The sequence below is a fragment of the Acomys minous genome (genome assembly GCF_964271855.1).
Source record: "Acomys minous genome assembly, chromosome: 11".
In the NCBI taxonomy this organism is placed as follows: Eukaryota; Metazoa; Chordata; class Mammalia; order Rodentia; family Muridae; genus Acomys; species Acomys minous.
Window position 1 is genome coordinate 109,767,095 of NC_140492.1, and position 23,284 is coordinate 109,790,378.

The window sequence follows — 23,284 nt, forward strand, 5'->3', positions numbered from 1 at the left end:
GCTTCCTGTGGTTGTCTTCCACCACTATGGCTGTTTCAAGCTGTCCCCAGGTTCCCTGACTTGTGGCAGCTTCTTGTCATTGGCCCCTTCCCGAGTAGCTCAGTTCTAAACAATAGTTGCCTTCTGTGGCATTGGTGTGACACTGTGTGCCTCTTCTCCACCACTGACTAATTCAACTAATTTGAATTAGTTTTACCCTCTGTTAGTCAGTCACTGAGAACATAGAAGAAATAAGGCTGATATTGTTTCCGTAGTGGCAAACTCACACGCCATAAAATGAGAGACATGCAACTCAACCGCCATATAGAACTGGGGAAGGAACAAAGGAAGTTGTGGGTAGGCATGATTTCCTAGAGGAGTTAAGAACCTTATGGCCTGGAGAGGTGGCTCAGCAGTTCAGAGAACTTGTTACTCTTGTAGAGGACTAGGGTTGAGTTCCCCAGCACAGCCATGGAAGCCTCCAACCTGTCTGCAGCTCCTGTCCAGGGCATCCGATGCCTTCTTCTGGCTCCCATTGGCACACACGTCCACACACACAGGCAAACACTCACAGCAAGAGTACATCTTCAAAGTGAGCAGCCCTAAAGAGTAAATGGGAGTGAGTCCAGTCTACGAGAGGGGCAGCGTGTCCTGGTTAGATGACTCTGATAGGAGAGATCACGGTGGCGCTGATGAGCAGCAGCGACTGGTAAGATATCTCATTGGTCATGGGAGAGTGTAGGGAGGGGTCAGGATGACTGGTAAGATATCTCATTGGTCCTGGGAGTGTGGGGCGGGGTCAGGACAACTGGTAAGATATCTCATTGGTCATGGGAGTGTGGGGTGGGGTCAGGAGAGCCCCTGCCTCCCAAGTACTGAGATCAAAAGTGTGTGCCACAACACCCAATCAAGCCTTGACGTCTTGATTGTCCCATCGTAGCTGGAATTATAGGCATGGGCCGACATATTTGACTTTCTACGATGTCTAGACATCAGGAAACTACACATACGAATTAGATATCCTGGTTCTTTTGAACGCTTCAGGGCTCTGGCAACAGTCTAACATGACCCTTTAGACGCGAGTTCTCAGGCTTGCCTCGTGCCCTGACTAGGCTTTTCTAGTCCCACAATGGGCCTTTGATTATGTAACTGTTAGATCATTTGTTGTTCAGACAATACACAAATGCACTGCAGCCACTGCATGCTGGGTGCAGTCCAAGGCCATTTCCCTAAGTTCCCTCATTATTGATCCCAGCTACTCAGGAGGTGGTGTGCCGTAGGTTGAAAGTTCAAGGCTGACCTGGGCAACTTAAGTTATATTCTGTACCAAAGCTAAAAGCTAAAAAAAGGGTTAGGGATAGAGCTCAGAGGTAGAGCACTAGCATGCAGAAGGGCCCAGGGTTATTGAGTAAAGGAGGAAGTCTGTATGAGGTGCTGTTGCACACTGTAGGGTGTGTTCGGATAATGACGATGCACTATGTGTGTGTGTGTGTGTGTATATATATATATATATATTTTTTTTTTTTTTAAGATAGTAAAACTGAATGGTTTTGGCATGGGGAAATGTTTGAGATGTTTACTTTGAAGGTGAAACAGCATACACACACAGAGAGGCAAAAGTCAATTCTTAAAACTATACACACAGAAACAAATTTATAAATGTTGAATTATTGTGTCAGGTAAAGACACACACATACAGACTAAACAATGAGAGGCTGGGCATGGTGGCACAGGTCTTTCGTACTAGCATGCAGGAAGCAAAAGCAGACAGATATCTGTGGGTTCCAGGCCAGTTAGGGCTGCACAGTAAGACCCCATTAAACACACACACACACACACACACACACACCACCACCACCACCACCACCACCACCACCACCAATACAAAGACAATGACCAAAAAAAGTCCAGTAAGAAATTAAGCCCCTAGGTGCATTGAGGAGGTGGCAGTAGCCAGGCGAGGTGGCATACCCTTGTAATCCCAGCACTCAGAGAAGCAGAGGCAGGTGAGTTCTGTGAGTTAGAGAGTCTACAAAGTGAGTCCAAAACAGCCAAGGCCACACAGAGGAACCCTGTCTCAAAAAACAAAACAAAAAAAAAATAATAAAGAAAAGAAAGGAGGTGGCAGTCAGGTGTGGGGATCAGGAGATTTACAGAGGGGAGAGAGAGAGTGCAGCTAAAATCAACCAACACGGCGGGATGATCATAGCCAGAGAAGAGAGTTAGGAATCTAGAAAGGAGGAAAGCATCACTGAACCTGCTGGTGTTTGATCAAAACCATGACACAGATTCAGTTTCTATGTGTAGCTATGTGCATGTAGGTTTACCGTATACTAATTTGCATGTGTACAAAGCTGACTGCTGTAGTTCTGTGAAAAAGGTCTGAGGGCAACAACACCCAGCAGCCATTAGCCTAGCATACTGTAACATGCAGGCCTGCTTAGTTTTTCCTTTTTACTTGGATGCTTATTCAACCTCATCATAATCACTGGACAGTAGATTTACTGATTTAGGTTGTAAACTTATATTTTCCATTTGTTTCATCTATTTTCCAGATCTCCTGCCCCCCTAGATAGTGTAGCCTTAGCTGTCCTGGACTCGAGGCTGTCCTCGAACTCACTTACCTCTGCCTCCCAAGTGCTGGCATTACAGGTGTGTGTCCCCGGGCCCGTCTCTTTTAATTCCTCCTTTGGGGTTGGGTGTTTTTACATTTAATTGTTTTTGTTTTTTGAGACAGGGTCTCTCTGCATAGCTCTGGTTGTCCTGAGACTCACATTGTTAGACCAGGCTGGCCTTGTACTCAAGAGAGATGCACCTGCCTCTGTCTCTGGAGTGTTGGCATTAATGTTGTGTGCCACCATGGCCTGCTTACCCTTATCTTTTGATACATAACTTAATAATGGTACACATCAATAGGGTGTCATGTGATGTTTGACACATGCTTAACTTTTAAATGCTACCATCCATCAAAGGAATCGATACTCTTTGAGAAAAAAATGTCTGCTCCGCGGACTACACAAGATGGAAGTAAAAGTATGAGGTATTCCAAGGACAATGGTGGCTTGCTGTGCCAGGCAGCCTTGGCTGTAAACTGACTGGATTTGGCGGATGTGCCTCTGGGTAGGTCTGTGAGGGTAGCTCCTGGAAGGATTAACTGAGTGAGGGGAAGCACCTTCTGGTGGCAACCCAGACGCAAGGAGGCCCAGAGGAAAAGCTGGCGTTTGCTTGCCTGCCTTCCTGTTGCTGCGGCCCCTGTCAGACCCCACCTTCTTGCGTCTTCCCACACAACTGCCACCGGAAGACCAGTGGCTGCCCAAACATCTCCTAGGCTTTTGGCGCCAGATGGCGCTGCTGAGGTGTTCAGCCTCCTGACTCGGCCTCTAGACAACTGTAGACAGCTGTTGTTGCCTCAGCTGGAGGCTAATGGTAAGCCGACCTAATAAATAATGCCCTTCGTAATATACGGTCATTCCTGTTACACAGACACACATCTGTTGTTACACAGAACCCTGACTGGTGCACGAGACGAGGCCAGAGGTGCTAGTCCTCAGAAACTGACATTGCGTCATTGTCACAGATCTGTGATAATATGATGATGATACATAAGTAAGTGGGAGGCGTCTCCTCACAGCAAAATCCCAGTTGACCCATGTTAAGGAATGAGGACATTAAAAGAAAACTCACCATCTGGCAACTATCAAGGTGACATCTCAAGCAAGAAGGCTAAGAGCATATAGCTAAACTGATGACGAACGGTATTTACGTGGTCGCAAAGCATCCCTCTTATAGAACAGCTAAAATAAAGGGCAAAAGGTGGCTTCCCAGTGCTGCTCGGGTCGTCTCAGCAGCAAAGAGGGAAATGCATCCCTTCCACAGCACTGCCTGGAGTGTTGCAGCCAACCTGGATATTCCCAGCCCAAGGAAGAAGCGCCACACTCAGACCAAGGGTCTTCCATAAGCCAATGGCCTCTGCACTCATGAAAACAGGAAGGCCAAGGAAGGAGCGAGGCATGGTTCTAGACTGAGTGAGACTTCAGAGATCAGGACAGCGAGGGCATCACAAGTTCCTGTTTTGCAGCTTCTGGATGACAAGGCTATGACGGAGGGCAGCCGAGGTGTGACCAGGGTGAAAGGTGACGTACTGTGCTTTCGGAACCTTTCTATTTGTATGAAATTACCATAGTACAGGTTGACTTTTGTTCAAAAACTTTTATTTACTATAAAGACAAAACACCAAAATAGGTACAAATACTATAAAATTGGTTCAAAGGGGTAAAAATTTTAATTAAAATATCTCGATATATTTAAAATAACAAAGGATACATTTAAGCCAAATTTTCTTAACCCAGAGGTTTCTTTTGTAGCATTTGCTTACATAGTAAGGTGCTAATAGGAGTTAGCCCTTAAGCCCTGGAAGTCTTAGGAATCACAGTCACACAGCACATAGAATTTCATTGTGAGAGTGAACTTTGGTAAAAGAAAAATCTATAGGAACCTGAGGTAGTAGAAATGGAACAAACAGCAGTAGACGTTATTTACAACTTGAGTACCAAATAACATTAAAAACACAAAAATAATTACACAATACAATTTTCAGTCCAGCTTTGATCCAAAGAAAATAAGAATATTACATCACATTTGCATCGAAAACAAAACACCACAATTACCAGCAAGCTGAGGGAACTGCAGACAAACTCAAACACAGTGGGTCTTGACTTCTGGGGATAGTTTGAGTTTGCAGTGTGGTGGGTACGTTGATCTACACAGTTAACACTGATTAGCTGAGGTTCCTCAGTTTACACAGTTTACCTCTCTGTCAGACACAGGGCAGCCTGACCAGTGATCTTCCAGTACACAAAACGGCAAGAGTGCGTCCTTTAAAGCTTGCACATGAGAGACTTGGAAACAATCTTATTAGAATTGTGAAAATTCTAAGTAGTCAAAAAGTAAAAAGGACAAGAAAAAGTCAAGTACAACACAGTTAGCATTGCCAGATTTCACATTTCTGTATTGTTTTTAACTCTTCAAATACTGCCAATCTTCCAAAACAAAGGAATGTCGAATTTCACCAAGAAACGCACTGACCAAGACTGCCTCTGAAGATTCTCTGCAATATATCCCTGTAAACTTATCCTGGAATTTATTTTGCTTCTGATTTGTGCTGTACATTTCCAATGTACTACGTACATATATAGCTTATTTAGTTTATCCTGAGTTTTTTGAGAATAACCAATCCTATTTCACACTGGCTTCTGAAGAGTTAAAACTTAACATCTCAAAGTTACATTTAATAGCTAATCAGTACTTGATTTAAAAGACACAAAGACGAAAGGGCTGCCATCTTCCTTCAGGACGCCATGCATCTGACTTGGACTCAACGCTAAGACAAATTCAACAGTTGTGCAACGTCCAGGAATTAGCTCCCTTTCCTCTCTGAATGTTTTCCTAAACGCAAGGCAGATTTACTGTTTGCTTAAGAACATTACTGACTGGCAGATGAGTGGAAGACTGTATCAGCCGGGTCTAGTATGAAAACATGATGCACAGCAGAAGGAGAACAGCAGCCATGTTACAATCAGTGGGGGTGGATGGTCACAAGAGGACAATTTAAACGGTGTGAATTTCCTACAGGCTGGCAAAATAATGCGAAACGACTCACCGAACTTTCAGACAAGCTTGCTCTGCCTTGTGAGCTGAACCCGAGACCAGTTGACTCTGAAGTGAGTTCATACTTAACTCACACAGTATGGACAGAGACTGACTCGATGTAGCCAGTGTCCCATTACATGCCAATGAGGAAGAAAACCGAACTCTGGCAACAGGCACAGATTTAACAAGCTACTTTCACACCTATTTCTATGTATTTTTTTTTTCTGGTTTGAAGAGATCACCTTTCCCTGAATATTAAACACAAATGAAGGTGAAATGAAAATACAGAACCATATTTTCCAAAACACGAAATGAACGGGCCAACAGTAAAACGCACAATGGACCACAATCGACCAGGAGTAGTTTTTTTTTGTTTTTTGTTTTTTTAAAAAAAGGTCAGTTGTGGGTCATAAAGAAGTTATTAACGTTTAAAAATACAAGTATTTACTGCTACTTACAGCAAACCTGACCTAAAAGAGGCAGACACTGATTTTTATTTTCTTTATAGCCAGTGACAAAAAAAAAACCAAAAAAAACAAATGGAATTGTAGAACCCCCTGCTGTGATCACTAGATGAAATGGAAGAAGTGACACATTAAAATAGATCCTGAGCCCTCAGCTGCTAATATTGCTGAAAAAGTGCTCCAAAAATAAGTTTATGCTTCTGTTATTTAATCATGCAAACTCCATCGCTTTCCTGTTCACCTAGAGCCAGTCCTGTGAAAGGCACGGTTTACAGTTCCTGCGTAAGTTGTGGACTTTTGCATCTTGAGCTTAGGTACAGGTCATGATTTGTCAATCACATACTTAGGTACGGGTTCCCCACTGGCCTCATTTCTAGCTGTCCAGCGGTGTGAGGGCCAGCAGATTATCAACGTGGTTGCCCACAAGTTCTCTTTCTCTTTCCTTGTCGTGTGTACATCCTGTACACAGCTGGTCTGAACAACTGACTACCACGTAGTACGAAAGACGGGGTGCTTCAGCAGCTCTCTCGATGGGGGCCTGTCCTGAGGTTGAAGTTCTAAACAGCGCAGCGCCACGTCGCGCAGGCCCGGGGACAGATGTGATGGGATGGACGGAGCAGTGGTTGCACTAGCGATCTGCGGGAGACAAAACCAGAGCACTGAGCTTTCATGACAGCTCTGCCTAGAACACGGACGTGAAGCTCACAGACTCCCAGCTGCACTTACGTGGTGTACGCAGTTGAGTTTTTCTTCAAGTTTGGACAAATCTTAATTCTTAGTATCGAACACTAGAAACCACTAAGTTTAATAGGTTGTCTCTTTTCTTTTGGTAAGGTCTCAGCACAGGCTGATGGCTTGGATCTTTCTGCCTCTGCCGCCAGGGTACTTCGATTACACGTGTGTGCCACCATGCCTGGATAGTAGCTGACTATCCTATATGCAGCTAAAGGATGAATCTAAATTTAAACCTACCTACTTACTCTTAATCACAAGAAAACTCTCCATTTCTCCTCACCTTAGCAAACCCATGAATGATTATTAAAAATACAAATTGATAAAAGAGGGAAAAAAAACACCTAAAAAGTCCGTGGATCACATACCTGCGATCCCACGTCTATCTGGAGGCACCGAGGGGGCGCACATGCATCTTACATCCATCAGGCAAAACGAAAACAGCACCCCCTTCCTCCTTCCCAAGTGTCACCACTCGCTGCTCTTGCTATCCTTCGCAGGGAGGAAGAAGGGCAAACGTGTCTGTGGACACCTGAGCTAGCCTGGGCAAATGTGTCTATTGACACCTGAGCTAGCCCAGGGTTTTAAGTGCTCTAGCCACAGTGCAACGCCTGACCCTGAGTTTGATGACAGGGAGTAAATTCCCTACAGGGAACACAGATGAGTCAAAAGCAGTTCACTTAAGCTGGGCTGTGGTGGAGCACACCTTTAATCCCAGCACTCAGGAGGCAGAGGCAGGTGGATTCTGTGTTTAAGGCTAGCCAGAACTATATAAAGACTCTGTCTCAAGCCCCCAAACCACCCAAACAAAACAAAACTGGGGGAGCAGACTAGGGAGCTGGCTCAGTGGGTAAGACGCTTGTTGTACAAGCCCGATGGCTGGCCTGAGTTTGGATCCCCTGAACCCATGTAAAACGGCAGACATGAAGATGATGCCTGTAGGCTTCGTAGTCCTGCACTGGGGTGAGAGGCAGGAGAATCCCCCTGGATAGACATTCGTAGTCCTGGGGTATGCAGTGCAGTGACCAAGAAAAACCCCACCACAAACAGGATGGAGAGTGAGGGCTGACGCCTGAGCTTGTCCTCTTATCATTGTATGTCATGGTGTGCACACGCTCTCTCATCCAAACACGTACACACATACACCACCTACAAAAAAAATCAGTAAATAAGCGTCTAGCAGACAGACGTCAGCACTATCCATCACTCTGGTCCCAGGGGATCTGACTTCCTCTTGTAGCCTCTGCAGACACTTTTCATGCATGTGGCACACAGAGATACATGCACCCGAAATGGGCCGCAACACCCATACATGCAATACAAAATAAAAACAACCACAAAAAAGTTGGGCAGGGACAGCCCATTAAGAATCTGTCTTCTGTCAGTCTTAGCACAAAAAAGGAATCGTCACATCATAGTCACCTTAAATATCAAGGCGAGATGATTGGAGTGTTTTTCTGCGTTCCAAGGTGGTTTTGCACAGGCCATTTCTATGATAGCGCAGCCAACACTCCACACGTCACAGCTTCTACCATACTGCTGACCTCTCAGCACCTAAAACAAAGGAGAGTTAATGAAGAAATGGGACCTGTTTAATAGAGCGAGAGATCTAGTTTTTATGTGCTAAGTTCAGAGCAGACAGCGGCACAGATCACACAGACGGCCCGGGGAAACAGTCCCGCAACAACACAGACAACTTGGAATCTCATGAACAAGCTTCATGTTCATGTGGCGCAAAGATAAACAGGATTCCAAAGCAGCCCTCTCCTCTTGCACAGTGAGGCAAGAAACAAGTCGTCACTGCACTGAACGCGAAGAGCTGTGAGCTCAGGACAGGCCACACGCGGAAGCGCATACCGTGTTCATGTCGACACACAGGGCTGGCTCCGTGGTTTGCCTCCCTTCAGAAGGGAGAGGTAAACCTTTGCATCTTTCTACCGTGCACACTTTTGTTTTACTACAACAAACTAAATGTGCTTTATTTATTTTTTAAAGACTTGTTTATTTTGTAGTGTTCTGCCTGCATGTACATCTGCAGGCCAGAAGAGGGCACCAGATGGGAATTGAACTCAGGACCTCTGGAAGAGCAGTCAGTGCTCTTAACCTCTGAGCCATCTCTCCAGCCCCATATAAGTGTGTTTTAACTATTACAAACTAACTCCACGATTCAGTGTTAAATGTGTATTAATTGTGTTCAAGCTTTTAAGCAAATCTATGAATACTTGTCTTTTATAATTTAGTTAAGGCAGAAGTGGGAAGGTTGAGAGGCAGGGTCTGAAATGCAGGGTACTATTAAGAACTAACTTACAGGGCCCTGGGCTTCCAACAAATGCATACTGGACCCTACTGTGAAATAACCTGGCCCAATGCTGTCACACAGAACTCTGCAATGCTGCCTTCGGCACACTTGAAGCCACGTCTCACCTCGGGCGCCATAAACGCAATTGTCCCCAGTAACTGTCCCTGGAACTCTCCTGCGCCGGTTCCTTTTGATGCCAACCTGGCGGCAGCTCCAAAGTCTGCGATCCTCAGCCTCTGCCCTGTGCTGTCGATGAGCAGATTGGCACCTGTCAACAGAGACAGCAGATGACCTCGCATGTTAAAGTCAGGTAAGGACACCTTAGAGCCTCAGGAAGTCCCGCTGATGAACCAAGACAGTGTGGGTACAAGCCACAGCCTCCGAGAAAGCTGCTCCTGTGCTCCTTGGTGCTGAAGGCACACTAGGGCTCTCTAGTGTGGGTCTGACCTAAAGCTTCAGAAGGAAATTCTGAAGGTCAAAGTCATATGGCACGTGGAGATAAAGGAATAAACATAAAGACCTTTTAAAGTAAGGATTAAGACCCTGAAATGCTGACTCGGCAAAAATCTATCCAGAAATCAAATTTTGGTGCAATTTACATTTCAAGACCAAGTCTTCTTGACATATACTAGCATAGGCCAATTTATATGTTTATTTCATAATCACAGTTTAATAAAAGTTAATATTACAATAGCGCCTCAGTACATTGTCAAGTAGGGAAGAGATTCACAAGAGAAAAATCCAAGTGGCCTTTAATAAATACAATCTAAACTCCAAGATCTGACAGGATTTTCTTAAGTTTGTGATACACCATTTATATAAGAAAACTCCAGGACAGGGATCTCTTGGGAATACATTATAAAGCCAAGATGGAGGGTGGGAGGAGGCCAGGAGAGCTCATCCTACACTTCCTGTCAAGTCACAGCCTTGCTTGTATTGAACACAATCCACCCTCTTGTTGGGTAGAACATTGACTGTGTTGAATCTTTTTTTTTTTTTTTTTTTTTTTTAATTTTTGAGACAGGATTTCTCTTATAGTCCTGGCTGTCCTGGACTTACTTTGTAGACCTGGCTGGCCTCGAACTCACAGATCTGCCTGCCTCTGCCTCCCAAGTGCTGGGATTACAGGTGTGCCCCCCCACACCTGGCCTGAGTGGAATCTTAAGGGTCCTTTTAGTTCTAATACTCACAGGGTTATTCAATCCCAAACATAAATGCTTGTGTTAGATACCAAAGGTCAAGTTTAAAGATGACGTTTGTTTTCTTGCTGTCACTAGAAAACGGTCAGGATTCTTACCTTTGACGTCTCTGTGAATGATCTGGTTTTCATGGAGATACGAAAGGCCACGGAGTAGCTGCTCGGTATAGTTAATGACGACTGACTCCTTGAAAGCTCCGTATTTACTCAAGAGATGAGCCACAGATCCTCCTGAAAGGCAAGCAGAATTGTGGACCTGGCCAGAACTACACTTGCTTATCAATCACACTGTAGTTTCTTAAGCTTACAACAGGAGCTCACACGAAACTTTAAAACTCATCTCCTGCATCATCTCAAAACTGTCAATTAGGGAAACTTTTTATAGAACCTTCAAGAAACCAACTTCCTACAGGGCTAAGATTTCAGAAAGCAGTAAAAGTTATAATTTTAGATTAAACTATTTCTGCAATGTAGATTGCGCTCCTTTTTTAAAAAAAAATCAGCAGTGTACAAATTATTAGAGTTATGTAAACAACACTGACGTGTTACTTAGCAGAAAGTGAAAAGAGAAGGGGAGGAGTCAGAAGGCAGCTGGGCATTAAATACCGTGTGCTAGTTCTGACGGGACACGTCACAGACACAATGAACCTCACTTATACACACTTACAAGAGCCAAGCTATCTGTTTAGAACAGTCTCATGGAAAACAACAGGCAGGGGACGTAAGAACTCCTGGGTGTCACTGGGGAGACAGCGCAGGAGGCAGAGTGCCTGTTGCATGTATGTAGACCTGAGTTCAATCTCTGGAACTCCCGAATGCTGGGATTAAAGGCGTGCGCCACCATGCCCAGCCCAAAAAAAATCATTCTTAAGATAGGTTTCTGGGCTGGAGAATAAAAATAGCCCAGTGGTAGAGTACCTGCCCAGCATGTAGAACATTCTGTGTTCAGTTCCAAGGATAACAAAACGAGCCAGCAAGATGGAACAATTTTAAGGTCTACTAGACTTAGAACACAGACAAAATACTTTTTGTGTCTCCCTGTTCATCAGGAGCAGTTTATTTCTAGAGACCTCAAAGTATCTATCTATAAACGAAGTGCCCGGTGACTGTGCTTAGGCAGAGGAAAGTCAGGGCTGTGGAGTCACTTCTGCTGTAAAGTGGACGTACCCGCCATCCACTCGATAAAGAGGTTGTAGTTGCTTTTCTCGCAGGTGGCGCCCAGCATCCTGATGATGTTTGGATGGTTCAGGCAGCCCATCATTCTGATCTCTTCCCTCAGCGCTTCCACCACCTCCTCCTGCTCAGAAGATGTGTTTCTGACGTAAGTCACCTGTGTTAATAAGCATGTCAACAAGAGTTTGAGGTTTTGTTTTGCTGTTCTGGGTTTTTGAAACAATCTGTCTAAAATGAACAAACCCAAACCATCTTACACACACTGGCGGCCAATGGCACTTAACCTCGTGGATGCAGTATGCCTCACAAAACAACAGGCCACCCGGGAAACACAGTCGGGGAACTTTCACACAACAAGAATACAGTTTAAGGAGATGTAGAATATCAGAAAGAAAGAAAGAAAAAAAAATGACAAAAGGGGAGAGTACTGTGGCCAAGACTGTAACAGTAAAGAAACAGTCACGGTGAGAAAAGCCAACTACAGAGGAACAAGCAATATGACTTTAAAACGGAAAGTCATTATTTTTGCATCCTGGGAAGTACGCCCCTCATAGAAGGCAAAAGCACAGGTCAGGGATGACCAACCATCTCTGGCCGACTTCATACTGTGTCTTCAAATGAACGGCTTCATAAAACCCAGAATTCATGTTTGTGCCACTTTTGGCAGCATCTACTTTGAGTCGGGAGCTTTTCAGACCTGTCGAGGGTGGTGGCACACTCGCGTAACCCTAACACTCTGGAAGCGGGGGGCAAGAAGGCCCCAACACCACACACCGGCATTGACTCCTGTGTCTTCATAGCCGCACAATTTGAACAGTTTCAGCCCGTGATCCCGATACTAACCTGTTTAACCGCCATTAGAGTTCCAGTCCCCACATCTTGTGCTTGGTAACAAGAAGAAAACGCTCCAAGGCCTATCTGCTGACCCTTCAGCCATTCGCTGTCCTCTCTGTAAGGTTGTTTCGCTTTGGTATGTCCTGGTAGAGTTTCTGGTGTCTGCATATTACATAAAAACAACTATTTTACTGTTAAGGGCGCAAGATCCTGTAAAATTTGTCGGAGGAAACACTATTGTAATTCCCAAACCACCCATGAATTTGACCTCTGACAAATTCATGGACACTGTTGGTTTGTTTGTTTGCTTGGTTTGGTTTTTCGAGACAGGGTTTCTCTGTGTAGCCTTGGCTGTCCTGGACTCGCATTGTAGACCAGGCTGGCCTCGAACTCACAGCGATCCACCTGCCTCTGCCTCCCGAGTGCTAGGATTAAAGGCGTGCGCCACCACCGCCCGGCTCATGGACACTGTTAACCACCAGCATCAAGTGTGTGAGTGACAACTGGTTCAGAACCGGCAGGAAGTATCTCTGAGATAGGCTGAGCATTGCTATGGCAACGACTCACAATGATTGCCACATACTTATACACGGAAAACCCTCACAGTCAGCTCATCCCGAAAGCACCGCTTCTAGAAGATTCTAACATGTCCCAAGGAGACTGTAAGACCGTGAAGACCCTATACTCACATCCTGCTGGATGATGATAATATCTTCTCCGTTCTCGACCTGTAGCTGAGGAACTACAGGGAGGGCATCTTGAGATGCTGACATTGCCATGGCAATTGCTAAAGCTTCTTCTTCTTCCGCTTCCATCTTTTCTTTGCACTTTTGATTATGGCTGACGTCATCTTTGTAGGTGTCATCGTTTTCCGCCCTTTCGGGAGAGAGGACAGCAACTTCGGACTTAAAGGTGACTGTTGTGTCACTTGACGGCATAGACGCTTCAAGAAGGTCCTCGATGCTGGAGTTGAGCTCGGTGTTGACATCCAGTCTGCATTTGTCCTCCACGGGGGTGAACACTGTCTCGTCACTGGGTATGACGGCGTTACCACTGTTGCTGCCACTGCCGAGGCTGTCATCACACTTGGAAGCACTGTTCAGATCAAGCGTCATGCTGTTTCTTGAGGCGTCCCCCAGTTTGCTTGTACTACCCGGGACGGGACGAGATGGCTTTGGCCTGTGTATGTTACTGGAGGGCAGGGGTCTTGACTGAGTGAAGACTGGGGAGAGTTTATCTGAGTCTCTGTTTTCAGAGCAGGTCCTCTGGAACTGTAGAGAAAACTTGCGTTGCGTTTGAGGAGATGCAGAAGGTATTTTGCAGGGAACAAATGCCTGAGGTCTATGCTTAGAAACATCTGTTACAGAGCCAGCTGGGACAGACGGGGCAGATGAACAAGGGGTCGATGCTGCTGGAAACATTACCTGGGGGTGAGACAAAGGGGAGGAGTTCAAACACTGACTGTGGGGTCTGCCTTTTGTTTGAACCATTGGCTTTGGTTGCTCTGTTGTGGCTGGACTAGGAAGTCCTATGGAAACGACAGCCAGTCTGTCAGAAACGTCCTCCGAACTGGCGCTCAGTCTCGCAGCACATAATCCTTTTCCAGTCTTCTCCAAATGGACCGTGTGCTCAAGGGAACTGTTCTCTGGAGAGCTGGCAGGGGCCAACGCCTGCAGGAAGCCGTCCTGTTGGCCGTCCGAAGGGTCTTCCACACCCAGCTGGACGACCTCAGCAATTTCGACCTCATCTGCAATGGCCATCAGACGCCGGCGCATCCTGGTGAAGTGAGTGGAGCCGGAAGCAGTCAGCATTGTCAAGAGCTTGGAGAACACAGCGGGCACGGCGGTCACCATTCTCGCAGAACTCAGATATATCCTCCGAGAGAGTTTGCCAACCATCGAGTGGGAATTGTCAATGGACTGCAAGGCGAAGGTCAGCAGGGACAGCAGCTTCTTATACCTGAAGGCAAGCCAAAACAAAGCACCTCCAATGACTAGACAAGTTCAAAGTACTGATAAAATGGGCACTTTAAAAAAAAAAAAAAGGTAACTTATAGCCTGCCCTTCTACACAAAACCCTCTTTGGCATGAAGCGTTTATAACAGTTTATTTAACTGAGAAGCCTCGCCTTTGGGTCTCTGTGATAACCAAATACTCAGGTGTTAGCGCACCACCTGTGTTAGCGCACCCCCTGTGTTAGTGCACCACCTGTGGCGCATGCGAACAAGAAGGAAGAGGAGGGCGCTGATTTCCACCAGGAAACTGACCTGACTTCAACAGGCTCAGCTTGTGAGACGTCGGTACTGACGATATGAGGATAAAATTCAGCAGGAAACTCCAGCAGTAACCTGTCTACGAGACAGAGGCGGCCCAGGAGTTCTTGCCAGTTGTTTGACTCGGCTTGGTTTCCAAGAATACAACTTAAGACATAGTCAACACCACCAACACCAATGGATCCTACAGGAGTAAAATAAATGGGAAAATAGCGTTGTAGAACTCTAAAACAAACATGGTTAAATAATAGGAAGGCCTGTAACAATGTTCTGGATTTTATCAGTCTTAAGGACTTCTCTTAGATTACCTCACATTTTTAATACAGCTGTGTGAATCAATTTATAAAATTACTTCAATATTTTATAACAGTCTTATGATAACTATTAGGTCAAGGAAAACAATAAATTGTGCCATATTTTTTTTTCTAATTATAATTTATTCAGATTACATCCCGATTGTTATCCCCTCACTTGTATCTCCCCGTTTACCCCTCCCCCACCACATGACCACAGCCTATCAGGTTTCATCCTCTGACTGCCCGCTGGGCCTCCCCACCAAGGGGAAGTGATCAAGCTGGGGGCACCAGAGTTCATGTCAGAGGCAGTACCCGCTCTTGCTACAATCGTGGAGAATGAGCTGTCCATTGGCTGGATCAAGAATTGGGGGACAGAAGGACCGAGAGGGTCCAGGAGCTCCACAAGGAGACGTCAAGGCTGGCGCATCTGGACCCAGGGGGGCCTGCACCAACTGCTGTACCAACCAAGGACAATGCATGCGGTAAGCCACATTAACTTTAAATTAGAAGTTATTACCAGCTTTGAGTATTTCTCTACCGACTGCCAACTCTCCTGCTTGGCCCTTGCAGAGCTCCAACAGTGTTGATATGGACAGCTGACTCGTGCGGCTACAGAGAAAGGAAAGCCACCTTAATTCCAGGTACAGATGAACTGCAGGCGCCATGCGATCGCTCTACAGTACTTCTTATGTTTTCCACCGTTTAAGCAAGTACCCAGGGCAAACAGCGCAGAGTTCCAGGAAGTGGCCTGCACATGCACAAACGCTACAAAACTAACTTATGACTCGGAAAGAGGGACACGAGTGGGGACGCTCTGAGTGGAGCGGCGGCAGAGGCGAAGACGGAGAAGGTGAGTGCCCAACAGCGTCATACATTACAAGTGAGCGTGCGCTGCTGGGCCCACAGGTCTAGGAGTCACGGCCTGCACTCACCTCTCCTGTCACCGCTCCTCATTTCTGTCAGTTTTGAAGGCTACTGTGGGAAGATACAAAACTTACACGCCAGTTAAAGCCTCTCATAGTGTTAACAGTAAGAGTCCGTTAAATGAAAGATGATGGAAACAGGGTTCTTTTCTGATCCATAGGGGGCGGAGGAAAGTATAGTGATGAATGACGTAGGTTTACTCCTTACAGTTACATATGCCACTTAGCGTCCTTGTCAGTGGGGCTTCAGATTAGGAATGCTGCAGTCATCACACCAGACACAGGGGTCCGTGCGGTTTGTTAGCCCCTCTTTTACCTGCCATTGGGGTCTCTCTCCCTAGTCCTTACAAGCCTTAAGTCCTATGTTTTCACTTCAGAACTCACGCTACTAACACATATGTGTCATGTTCTAAGTGTGCGGCGCGGTGCCCGGTGTTCTACAGTGCGGCCCTTACCTATTGGCATCTGCGCACTTGACGAGGATGGTGTCTACAACGGGCCGGAGGAGCCTCTGAAGTTTGATTCTTTCTGCCAGACTGTGGCAAGGAGTATATACCAGCATGGCTCGCAGTGTTTTCTGGGGGGAAAGAAACCCTGAAGGTCAGTTTAACTACATTCAAACTGCATCAGAGATAATGACCTGGGCTGAGGTAAATGGAGGAGGCGTAAGCAGTAACAGGACTGGGTGACCACGGCAGTGCAAACCAAAGCAGCGGTGAGCGGCTTAAACTGAGGTGGCCTCCGGTCTCTACCATCTGCCCTGTGTCCACACGCCCTCGGCTACTCCCCCTCAGCCAGCGCAGCTACAGCTCTCGTCATGAGTGCTTCTGAGGTCATTGAACTCTGACCTAAACTTGTATTCAAAGCCATTCATGTTTCTTAAAGAGGAAGATTCCCTAGGCCCAACTGTTAAGAGTTTAGAGTTAGGAAAAAGAGACTTCGAGAGGCAGCTTAGAGGCCGAGGTCTAAACACATCGGCGGGACATCATGCCGGTGTCAATGGCACCTGTCACCAAATACGACAGCACTGGGCTTGGTCCCGAGAATGCACACGGGAGGATACGGCTGGTCTGTCAGTGGCCCTCTGATTTCTACACTCGCACACTGTCCCTCTTTCTCCTTTTTCTGTCTTATAATTTAAGAATTTCCCTGAAGGCAGGGAGTTTAAGGTGGGATGAGTCTGAGCTTTTAGCAGTCCCCTGGCAGTGCCTGAGGACTCGCTTTCTCAGGAGAGAGAGGCAGTGAGGGTTTAAAACTGGTAGCTGTGTAGCGGTTAGAAGCCACAGCGCTAAACATCCTATAGTGACACTACCTCTGGTGTCCCCTCCCCTAGTCACAACAGGGCTGAGATTAAGATGAATTCTGCAGACGGGAAAGGTCAAACTAGTTTGCAAATTCAGCTTCTTGTAGCGCCTGTCCAGGAGGACAAGCCGTGATGGGAGGCTGAGGCAAACGGCACTGACAGCATGTGACACTGTTGGTGCCCACTGTCAGCTTGGCACATTCTAGAGTCACACGGGGCCTCTGGGCCCATGATGTGGTCTGTGAGCAGGTATGTGGGAAGTGAGCCATGCACTAGGGCAGATATGCTTGTCTCCCCTGCTTCTTGACAGGATGCAATGCGGCCAGCTCCCAGAGGTCTCCGCCACAGTGACTTCTCTGCCACGATGGAACTGCAAAGCCAGAACAAGCCCTTCCCTCCTTAAGTTTCTTTTGCCGGCGTATTTTATCAGTGACAGGAAAGAAACTGAGACATCATGGGGCCATTTTCTGTAAAAAGCTTCTGAACTTTGTCATAATGTTTACCGAAGCCAAGAACAAATCTGATTAGAAATAAATACTCATTAATGTTTCCTGTCGTTAAAACCAACCAACCAACCAAGGAAATTTTCTAACCCTACTGTTGACTGGGTTTTTTTGCTTCTTGAGACAGGATCTCACATCCCCTCCAGGCTAGCCTTGCATTCCCTACGTGGGTGAAGACCTTAAGTCCTGGCCCTCTGTCTTCCTCCTTTCAAGTGCTGGGTTTATGCCATGACATCACCATACAAGCCATCAGAAGTATTAACTTGGTCATGTGTGATGTATTCATTAAAAAAAAACACATGAATATCAAGACATCACTACTAGATAGCAGAAAAATGCAAAAGACATTATGAGTATATTAAAGTCAGTAAAACTATGTGGACAGAGAAAATGGAATACTGCAATTCCTTAGGACTATGGAATAAAAATTTTTGGATTTTCTAAAGTGAATTAAGGTAAAGAAGTTTTTTTTGGGGGGGGGGGAGGGGACTTTTTCGAGACAGGGTTTCTCTGTGTAATCTTGGCTGTTTTGGACTTGCTTTGTAGCCCAGGCTGGCCTCAAACTCACCAAGATCTGTCTGCCCCTGCCTCCCGAGTGCTGGGATTAAAGGCGTGCACCACCATGCCTGGCTGATTTACTGTTTCTTAAAGTTTAAACCTATTAAAGACCAAAGAGGGCTGGAGAGATGGCTCAGAGGTTAAGAGCAAAGTGTGCTCTTCCAGAGGTCCTGAGTTCAATTCCCAGCAACCACATGGTGGCTCACATCCACCTGTAATGTGAAATGATGCCCTCTTCTGGCCTGTAGGTGTACATGCAGGCAGAATACTGTACACATAAGAAATAAATCTTAAAAACAAAAACAAAAAATCCCCACAAAAGGCCAAAGAAAGAAAACCCATAAAATATGGTTCAGTACTTACTAAAGCAGCAACGTACACTTTGTAGACAGGGTCAGCACAGACTATAGACAAAACGCTGCAGCACGCCTCCACCACGTCCCCTGAGATGCTGGCCTGGGACGACCCACTGGAGGCTCCAGCACCCGAGCTGCCTCCACTGCCGCCTCCAGAATTTCCAGTGCTCTCCCCATTGGCCAGCAGCAGGGCCCCGCTGACATCGTGGGAAAGACGCCTGAGGGCCATCTCTCTTACATTCCAGTTTCTAGAAAATAAGCAGCCAACGAGTTCCATTCCAAACACCTGTGTGGAACAAAAAACAGCGTGGTGAAAAACAAACCAACCCACGGGGTGTATTAAGAACAGTTTCTGATGATTAACCAAACACTGGCCACTTCTCAATTCTTTTTTTATTTTTATTTATTTATTTCGGTTTTTTGAGACAGGATTTCTCTGTGTAACAGCTCTGGCTGTCCTGGAACTCGCTCTGTAGTCTAGGCTGGCCTCCATCTCACGGAGATCTGCCTGCCTTTGGCTCCCAAGTGCTAGGAGTAAAGGCGTGTGACACCACCGCCCGGCACTTCTCAATTCTTTACTACATCTGATAGATAGTTGGGACTGTCAACCTTTTTTTCTAACCAAAAAAAAAAAAAATTTTTTTTGAAGATTTATTTATTTATTATTATGTATACAGTGCTCTGCCTGCATGCACATCTGCAGGCAGAGAAGGACATCAGATCACATTATAGATGGTTGTGAGCCACCGTGTGGTTGCTGGGAATTGAACTCAGGACCTCTGGAAGAGCAGACAGTGCTCTTAACCACTGAGCCATCACTCCAGTCCCCCTAACCAAAAAATTTTTAATGATATATACTTATTCTTGTGTGGCTGCATGGGTGTACATGTGTATGTGTGGAGGGCAGGGATCACCCTCAGGTGTGGTCCCAGTTTTTGTTTTGTTTCTGGGATGGGGTCTTCCGTGAGGCTCAGCAGTTAGGCTAGCCTAGCTGGCCACCTTTGCACAGGTGGGCTTGCACGCATGTCAACACACCCAGCTATCTACAGGATTCGGGGCATCACACTCAGCCTCCTGTGCTTAAAAGGCAAAGAGCTGACCAGCAGAGTCATCTGCCCGGCTCCTTGACTGTCAAGTTCATGGGATGTAGAAACTTCTGCGGATGTCTTTTGAGGACTTTCTGTATTATGTTAATCGAGGCAGTGGACCCACTCTAAATGTGCTCAGCGAAGAGGAGAAAGGAGCTGGGCTCACCCGCTTGGCTTCCTGTCTGGATACACTGTGACCAGCCAAGCGCGGATCCTGCTGAGGTACTAACGCTGAACAGCTAGCTCCTATAACTGAGGGTAAACTCCTATAACTGAACTTTTATGCCTAAAAACACTAAAACCTGGCTGGGCGGTGGTGGTGCACACCTCTAGTCCCAGCACTTGGGAGGCAGCAGCAGGTAGATCCTCTGTGAGTTCAAGGCCAGCCTGGTCTCTACAAAGTGAGTTGTAGGACAGCCAAGGCTACACAGAGGAACCCTGTCTCCAAAAACCAAAACCAGACAAACCAAATAAAACAATGACGACAAAACACTAAAACCCAGAAGCGAAAGACTGTAAAGAACTCCACATTTACACTTTAAAGATAGTTTATAGAGGGCTAGAGAGATGGCTCAGAAGTTAAGAACACTGTCTACTCTTCCAGAGGTCCTGAGTTCAATTCCCAGCAACCACATGGTGGCTCACAACCACCTATATGAGATCTAATGCCCTCTTGAGCACTGTACACATAATAAATAAATAAATCTTTTAAAAAAATAGTTTATAGAGAAGGAAACTAGAGCACAATTCTTTTAAAAAGAAAGGCAATTTAAGAACACCAACCAGTTGAGAGGGTTTAAAATCGGGATACTTTTCTTAAGAGATGAAAGCCAAGGAAATTTATGTGAATTTTAGCCTGCTCTAAAGGTTAAGCAGGTGGGACCAGGAGAGAGAGGTGAGACGAAGAGAGCGCTTTATTTAAATGAGCGAAGGACAGTCATGAAGAGTGTTCATGTGTGTGTCTTTACCACCCTCAGCCCCAGGCCCTAAAGCCTCCTCTACAGAAGGAAGACAGTAAATGGTATTGACGCCATGGGTCGATTAGCGAAAAGTAAGCTTAATGTCTGGGCTAATGTATGTGGAAATTTCTAAATATTATAGATAAAGTAACGCATGTTTGGGAAACACAAGTCATGAGGTGTTTACATGTGCTCTGTTACAAAGGAACTCCAAGGACAAGCAACCAGCAAGGGTGCCATAAGCTCCCTGCACAGTTTTAGTTTTAATCCACCTAACATGACACCCTAAGACATAAGCAAAAGACAGCCGAAGACGGCATCAGAGAACGGCAACTGACAGCTCAGAATCAACTCAGCGCTCTGAGATCCCGAAAGAGAGGGCCCCTGCAGGATGCCGTTCACGAATCAGACAGAAGAATTAGGTGAGCCTGTAAGTTCTGTGGATTTTATCACCCTGGTGACAAGCGGCGGTTAACATGATGGGTGAGTTTCAAGGCTGCAGAACACGGGTCACAGGGAACTATTTACCTGAATCCACGGCTCAGCTAGGTCTTTGTAAGCGGGAGGGATCTGCTGAGTCCCGTAGTGAGTAAGGTTAAAGTTGCTTTCTTGGTTCCTTCGCTGTGATCCAGCCCCGGGCTGTGGTGATGCCGGCTGCTGCACAGCTCGCAGGGAGGCGGGGGAATCCACAGGGCTTGACAGCTCGTGGCTAAAAGTGAAAAAAATAACAAAACTTACTGAAAAATATTAAAAGCTGCTTTTTGTTTGTTTTGTTTTTTTGGTGGGGCAAGACTGCCCTTGCCAAGACTGCTCAGGCTAGCCTTGAACTCCTGATCCTCTTGCCTTAGCCCCTCAAGAGCTAGGACTATAGATAAGTGTGTGCCACTAAGAGAGGCCAGACAACATTGTTTAGATTTTTTTTGTTAAGCACACACGAATCAGTAATTCAGAATTCCCACCTGTAGAAGTCATGGGATCTCCACTTAGATCTACAGAGGGGACATATTAAAGGCTCTCTATTTCTTCTACATTCTTCTGCCCCTGAAAAATAGGAAGAAAAGAAAAAAAAAATCACAAAAAATGCAAATGCTTAACATTAGGTATTTCTAAGTCCTGAGTCTTCATAATGGTTAATGCACGACTGCTACAGAAAGAGCCTTGCACAGCTTGACAGGACATCAGTCTTAAAGCTGGCCGACGCAGCAGAGCAAATTATCCCGATGCCTGTACTTACGCAATGCTACTTTTACCACTTATGATAACATCGCTAGGCTTGCCTTCCTGCAAAGCATTCTGTGCCACTGGAGTCTGTGGCTAGCCTTTTAGACTCACCCTCTGGAAAGCCCACCCTGGTCTTCCACCCTTCCCGTCCGCGCATGCAGCTTCTGGGCTGGGAGTCTTTACGTCTGTGTTCCTCCCATTTCTACCGGCACCACCCAGTACACACTGTAATGTTCGGTCTACACAGCTCTGAAGCCCCAGTGTGTTGACAACTTTACGTGGGGCTTAAGCAGGACTTTCTTCTGCTCTCACCAGACTCCCTTCAAGCCATACTGCAATCCTAAACAAAGCAGCGAGCCAAGCACAGCTGGGCTGAGCACAGGGCCAGGAGGAGCCACCTACAGATGGACATGCAGTGGTGGTGGAGCTTGTTCCTGCAGCCGTCCTCACACACGGTCAGGCTCTCCTCATCCAGCATGCCCAACAGGCAGATGGGACACATCTGCTCCTCTTCATCCTTGATGCTGTGAGGGAAGAGAGCAGAACGCTGAGCCCCGGAGTGCAGGAGCCTTCTCTGGGTAGGCACACGCTAGCCAGACATCCTTGTTAGAGAGCACCCTGTGGTAGCCGCGGGGTAGCTGTATCTCCTACTGACACTCAGGAACTGGACTCACAGATTGCGGGTGTGAGTTAGGTTGTCTCTAATGTCAGCGTTCATTACGCTGCATGTACAGATGCTGCAACCCAGGAAAAAAGAATGCTTGTGTCCCTGAAATGATCCCCCTGCCCCAGAACTGGGAGGACAGTGTGCCCAGCCATGGACACATCATGGAGGCACAATGTTATATATATATAAAATCTGCTCACCAGTGACACAGATTGTAAGAAGTCATTATAAACATTTTTGCATACACTTATTTTATACTTCAGAAGTCAAGTTGCAGCAATGCAGAACAGGGAGGAATAAACTGCAAAGTGATCAGATCAATACGTGGCCTGGTTTTATAAATAGAGTTTTATGGGAAATGGCCATATCCATTCATTTTCATATCATCAATGACTTCTTGAGATTACAAGGGCAGGGCTGAACAGTTACAACACAGACCTAGCGGCCTGTAAACATTTGAGGAAAAGCAAGTCACCTGTAATAACATATACTATTATTGACTGTTATAATTTTGCCTTAATATTTATATACTCATAATAATTGTATTTAAAAAATTGGCACACAGCAATATAACCCACTTAAGATTTCACTTAAAACATTTTCCATATGATTCAACAGTCTTTAAAGGTGTAATTTTAATGGTTACATGACATATTCATAACATGGCTACTTCTGGGCAGGTACAGGGGGCCCTACTGTGCACCCCAAGTTGGCCTGGAACTGGCCACTCGGCACAAAGGGCCTCAAACTCCCCATCATTCTGTCTCAGAGATCGCCTGGGTTACGGGCACGTGTCACCACGTCTGGCTG

The 23,284-nt window shown here is 46.1% G+C and overlaps 1 protein-coding gene across 2 annotated transcripts in view; it reads right to left on the reverse strand.

Annotated features, from left to right (window-relative positions):
• Positions 1-4,168: 4,168 nt before the first annotated feature.
• MAP3K1 (mitogen-activated protein kinase kinase kinase 1) overlaps positions 4,169-23,284 on the reverse strand; it is a 70,764-nt gene continuing 51,648 nt past the window's right edge. For both annotated transcript variants that reach the window (XM_084802493.1, XM_084802492.1), the window contains exons 7-20: positions 22,210-22,331; positions 21,546-21,627; positions 21,115-21,295; positions 18,547-18,825; positions 16,275-16,396; positions 15,414-15,505; positions 14,595-14,784; positions 13,018-14,287; positions 12,338-12,490; positions 11,489-11,651; positions 10,421-10,552; positions 9,249-9,391; positions 8,247-8,378; positions 4,169-6,728 (exon numbers count right to left, since the gene is read on the reverse strand). In XM_084802493.1, coding sequence (XP_084658619.1) covers positions 6,579-6,728; positions 8,247-8,378; positions 9,249-9,391; positions 10,421-10,552; positions 11,489-11,651; positions 12,338-12,490; positions 13,018-14,287; positions 14,595-14,784; positions 15,414-15,505; positions 16,275-16,396; positions 18,547-18,825; positions 21,115-21,295; positions 21,546-21,627; positions 22,210-22,331 — 3,211 coding nt within the window. In that variant the 3' untranslated portion in view covers positions 4,169-6,578. The remainder of the gene's footprint in view (positions 6,729-8,246; positions 8,379-9,248; positions 9,392-10,420; positions 10,553-11,488; positions 11,652-12,337; positions 12,491-13,017; positions 14,288-14,594; positions 14,785-15,413; positions 15,506-16,274; positions 16,397-18,546; positions 18,826-21,114; positions 21,296-21,545; positions 21,628-22,209; positions 22,332-23,284) is intronic.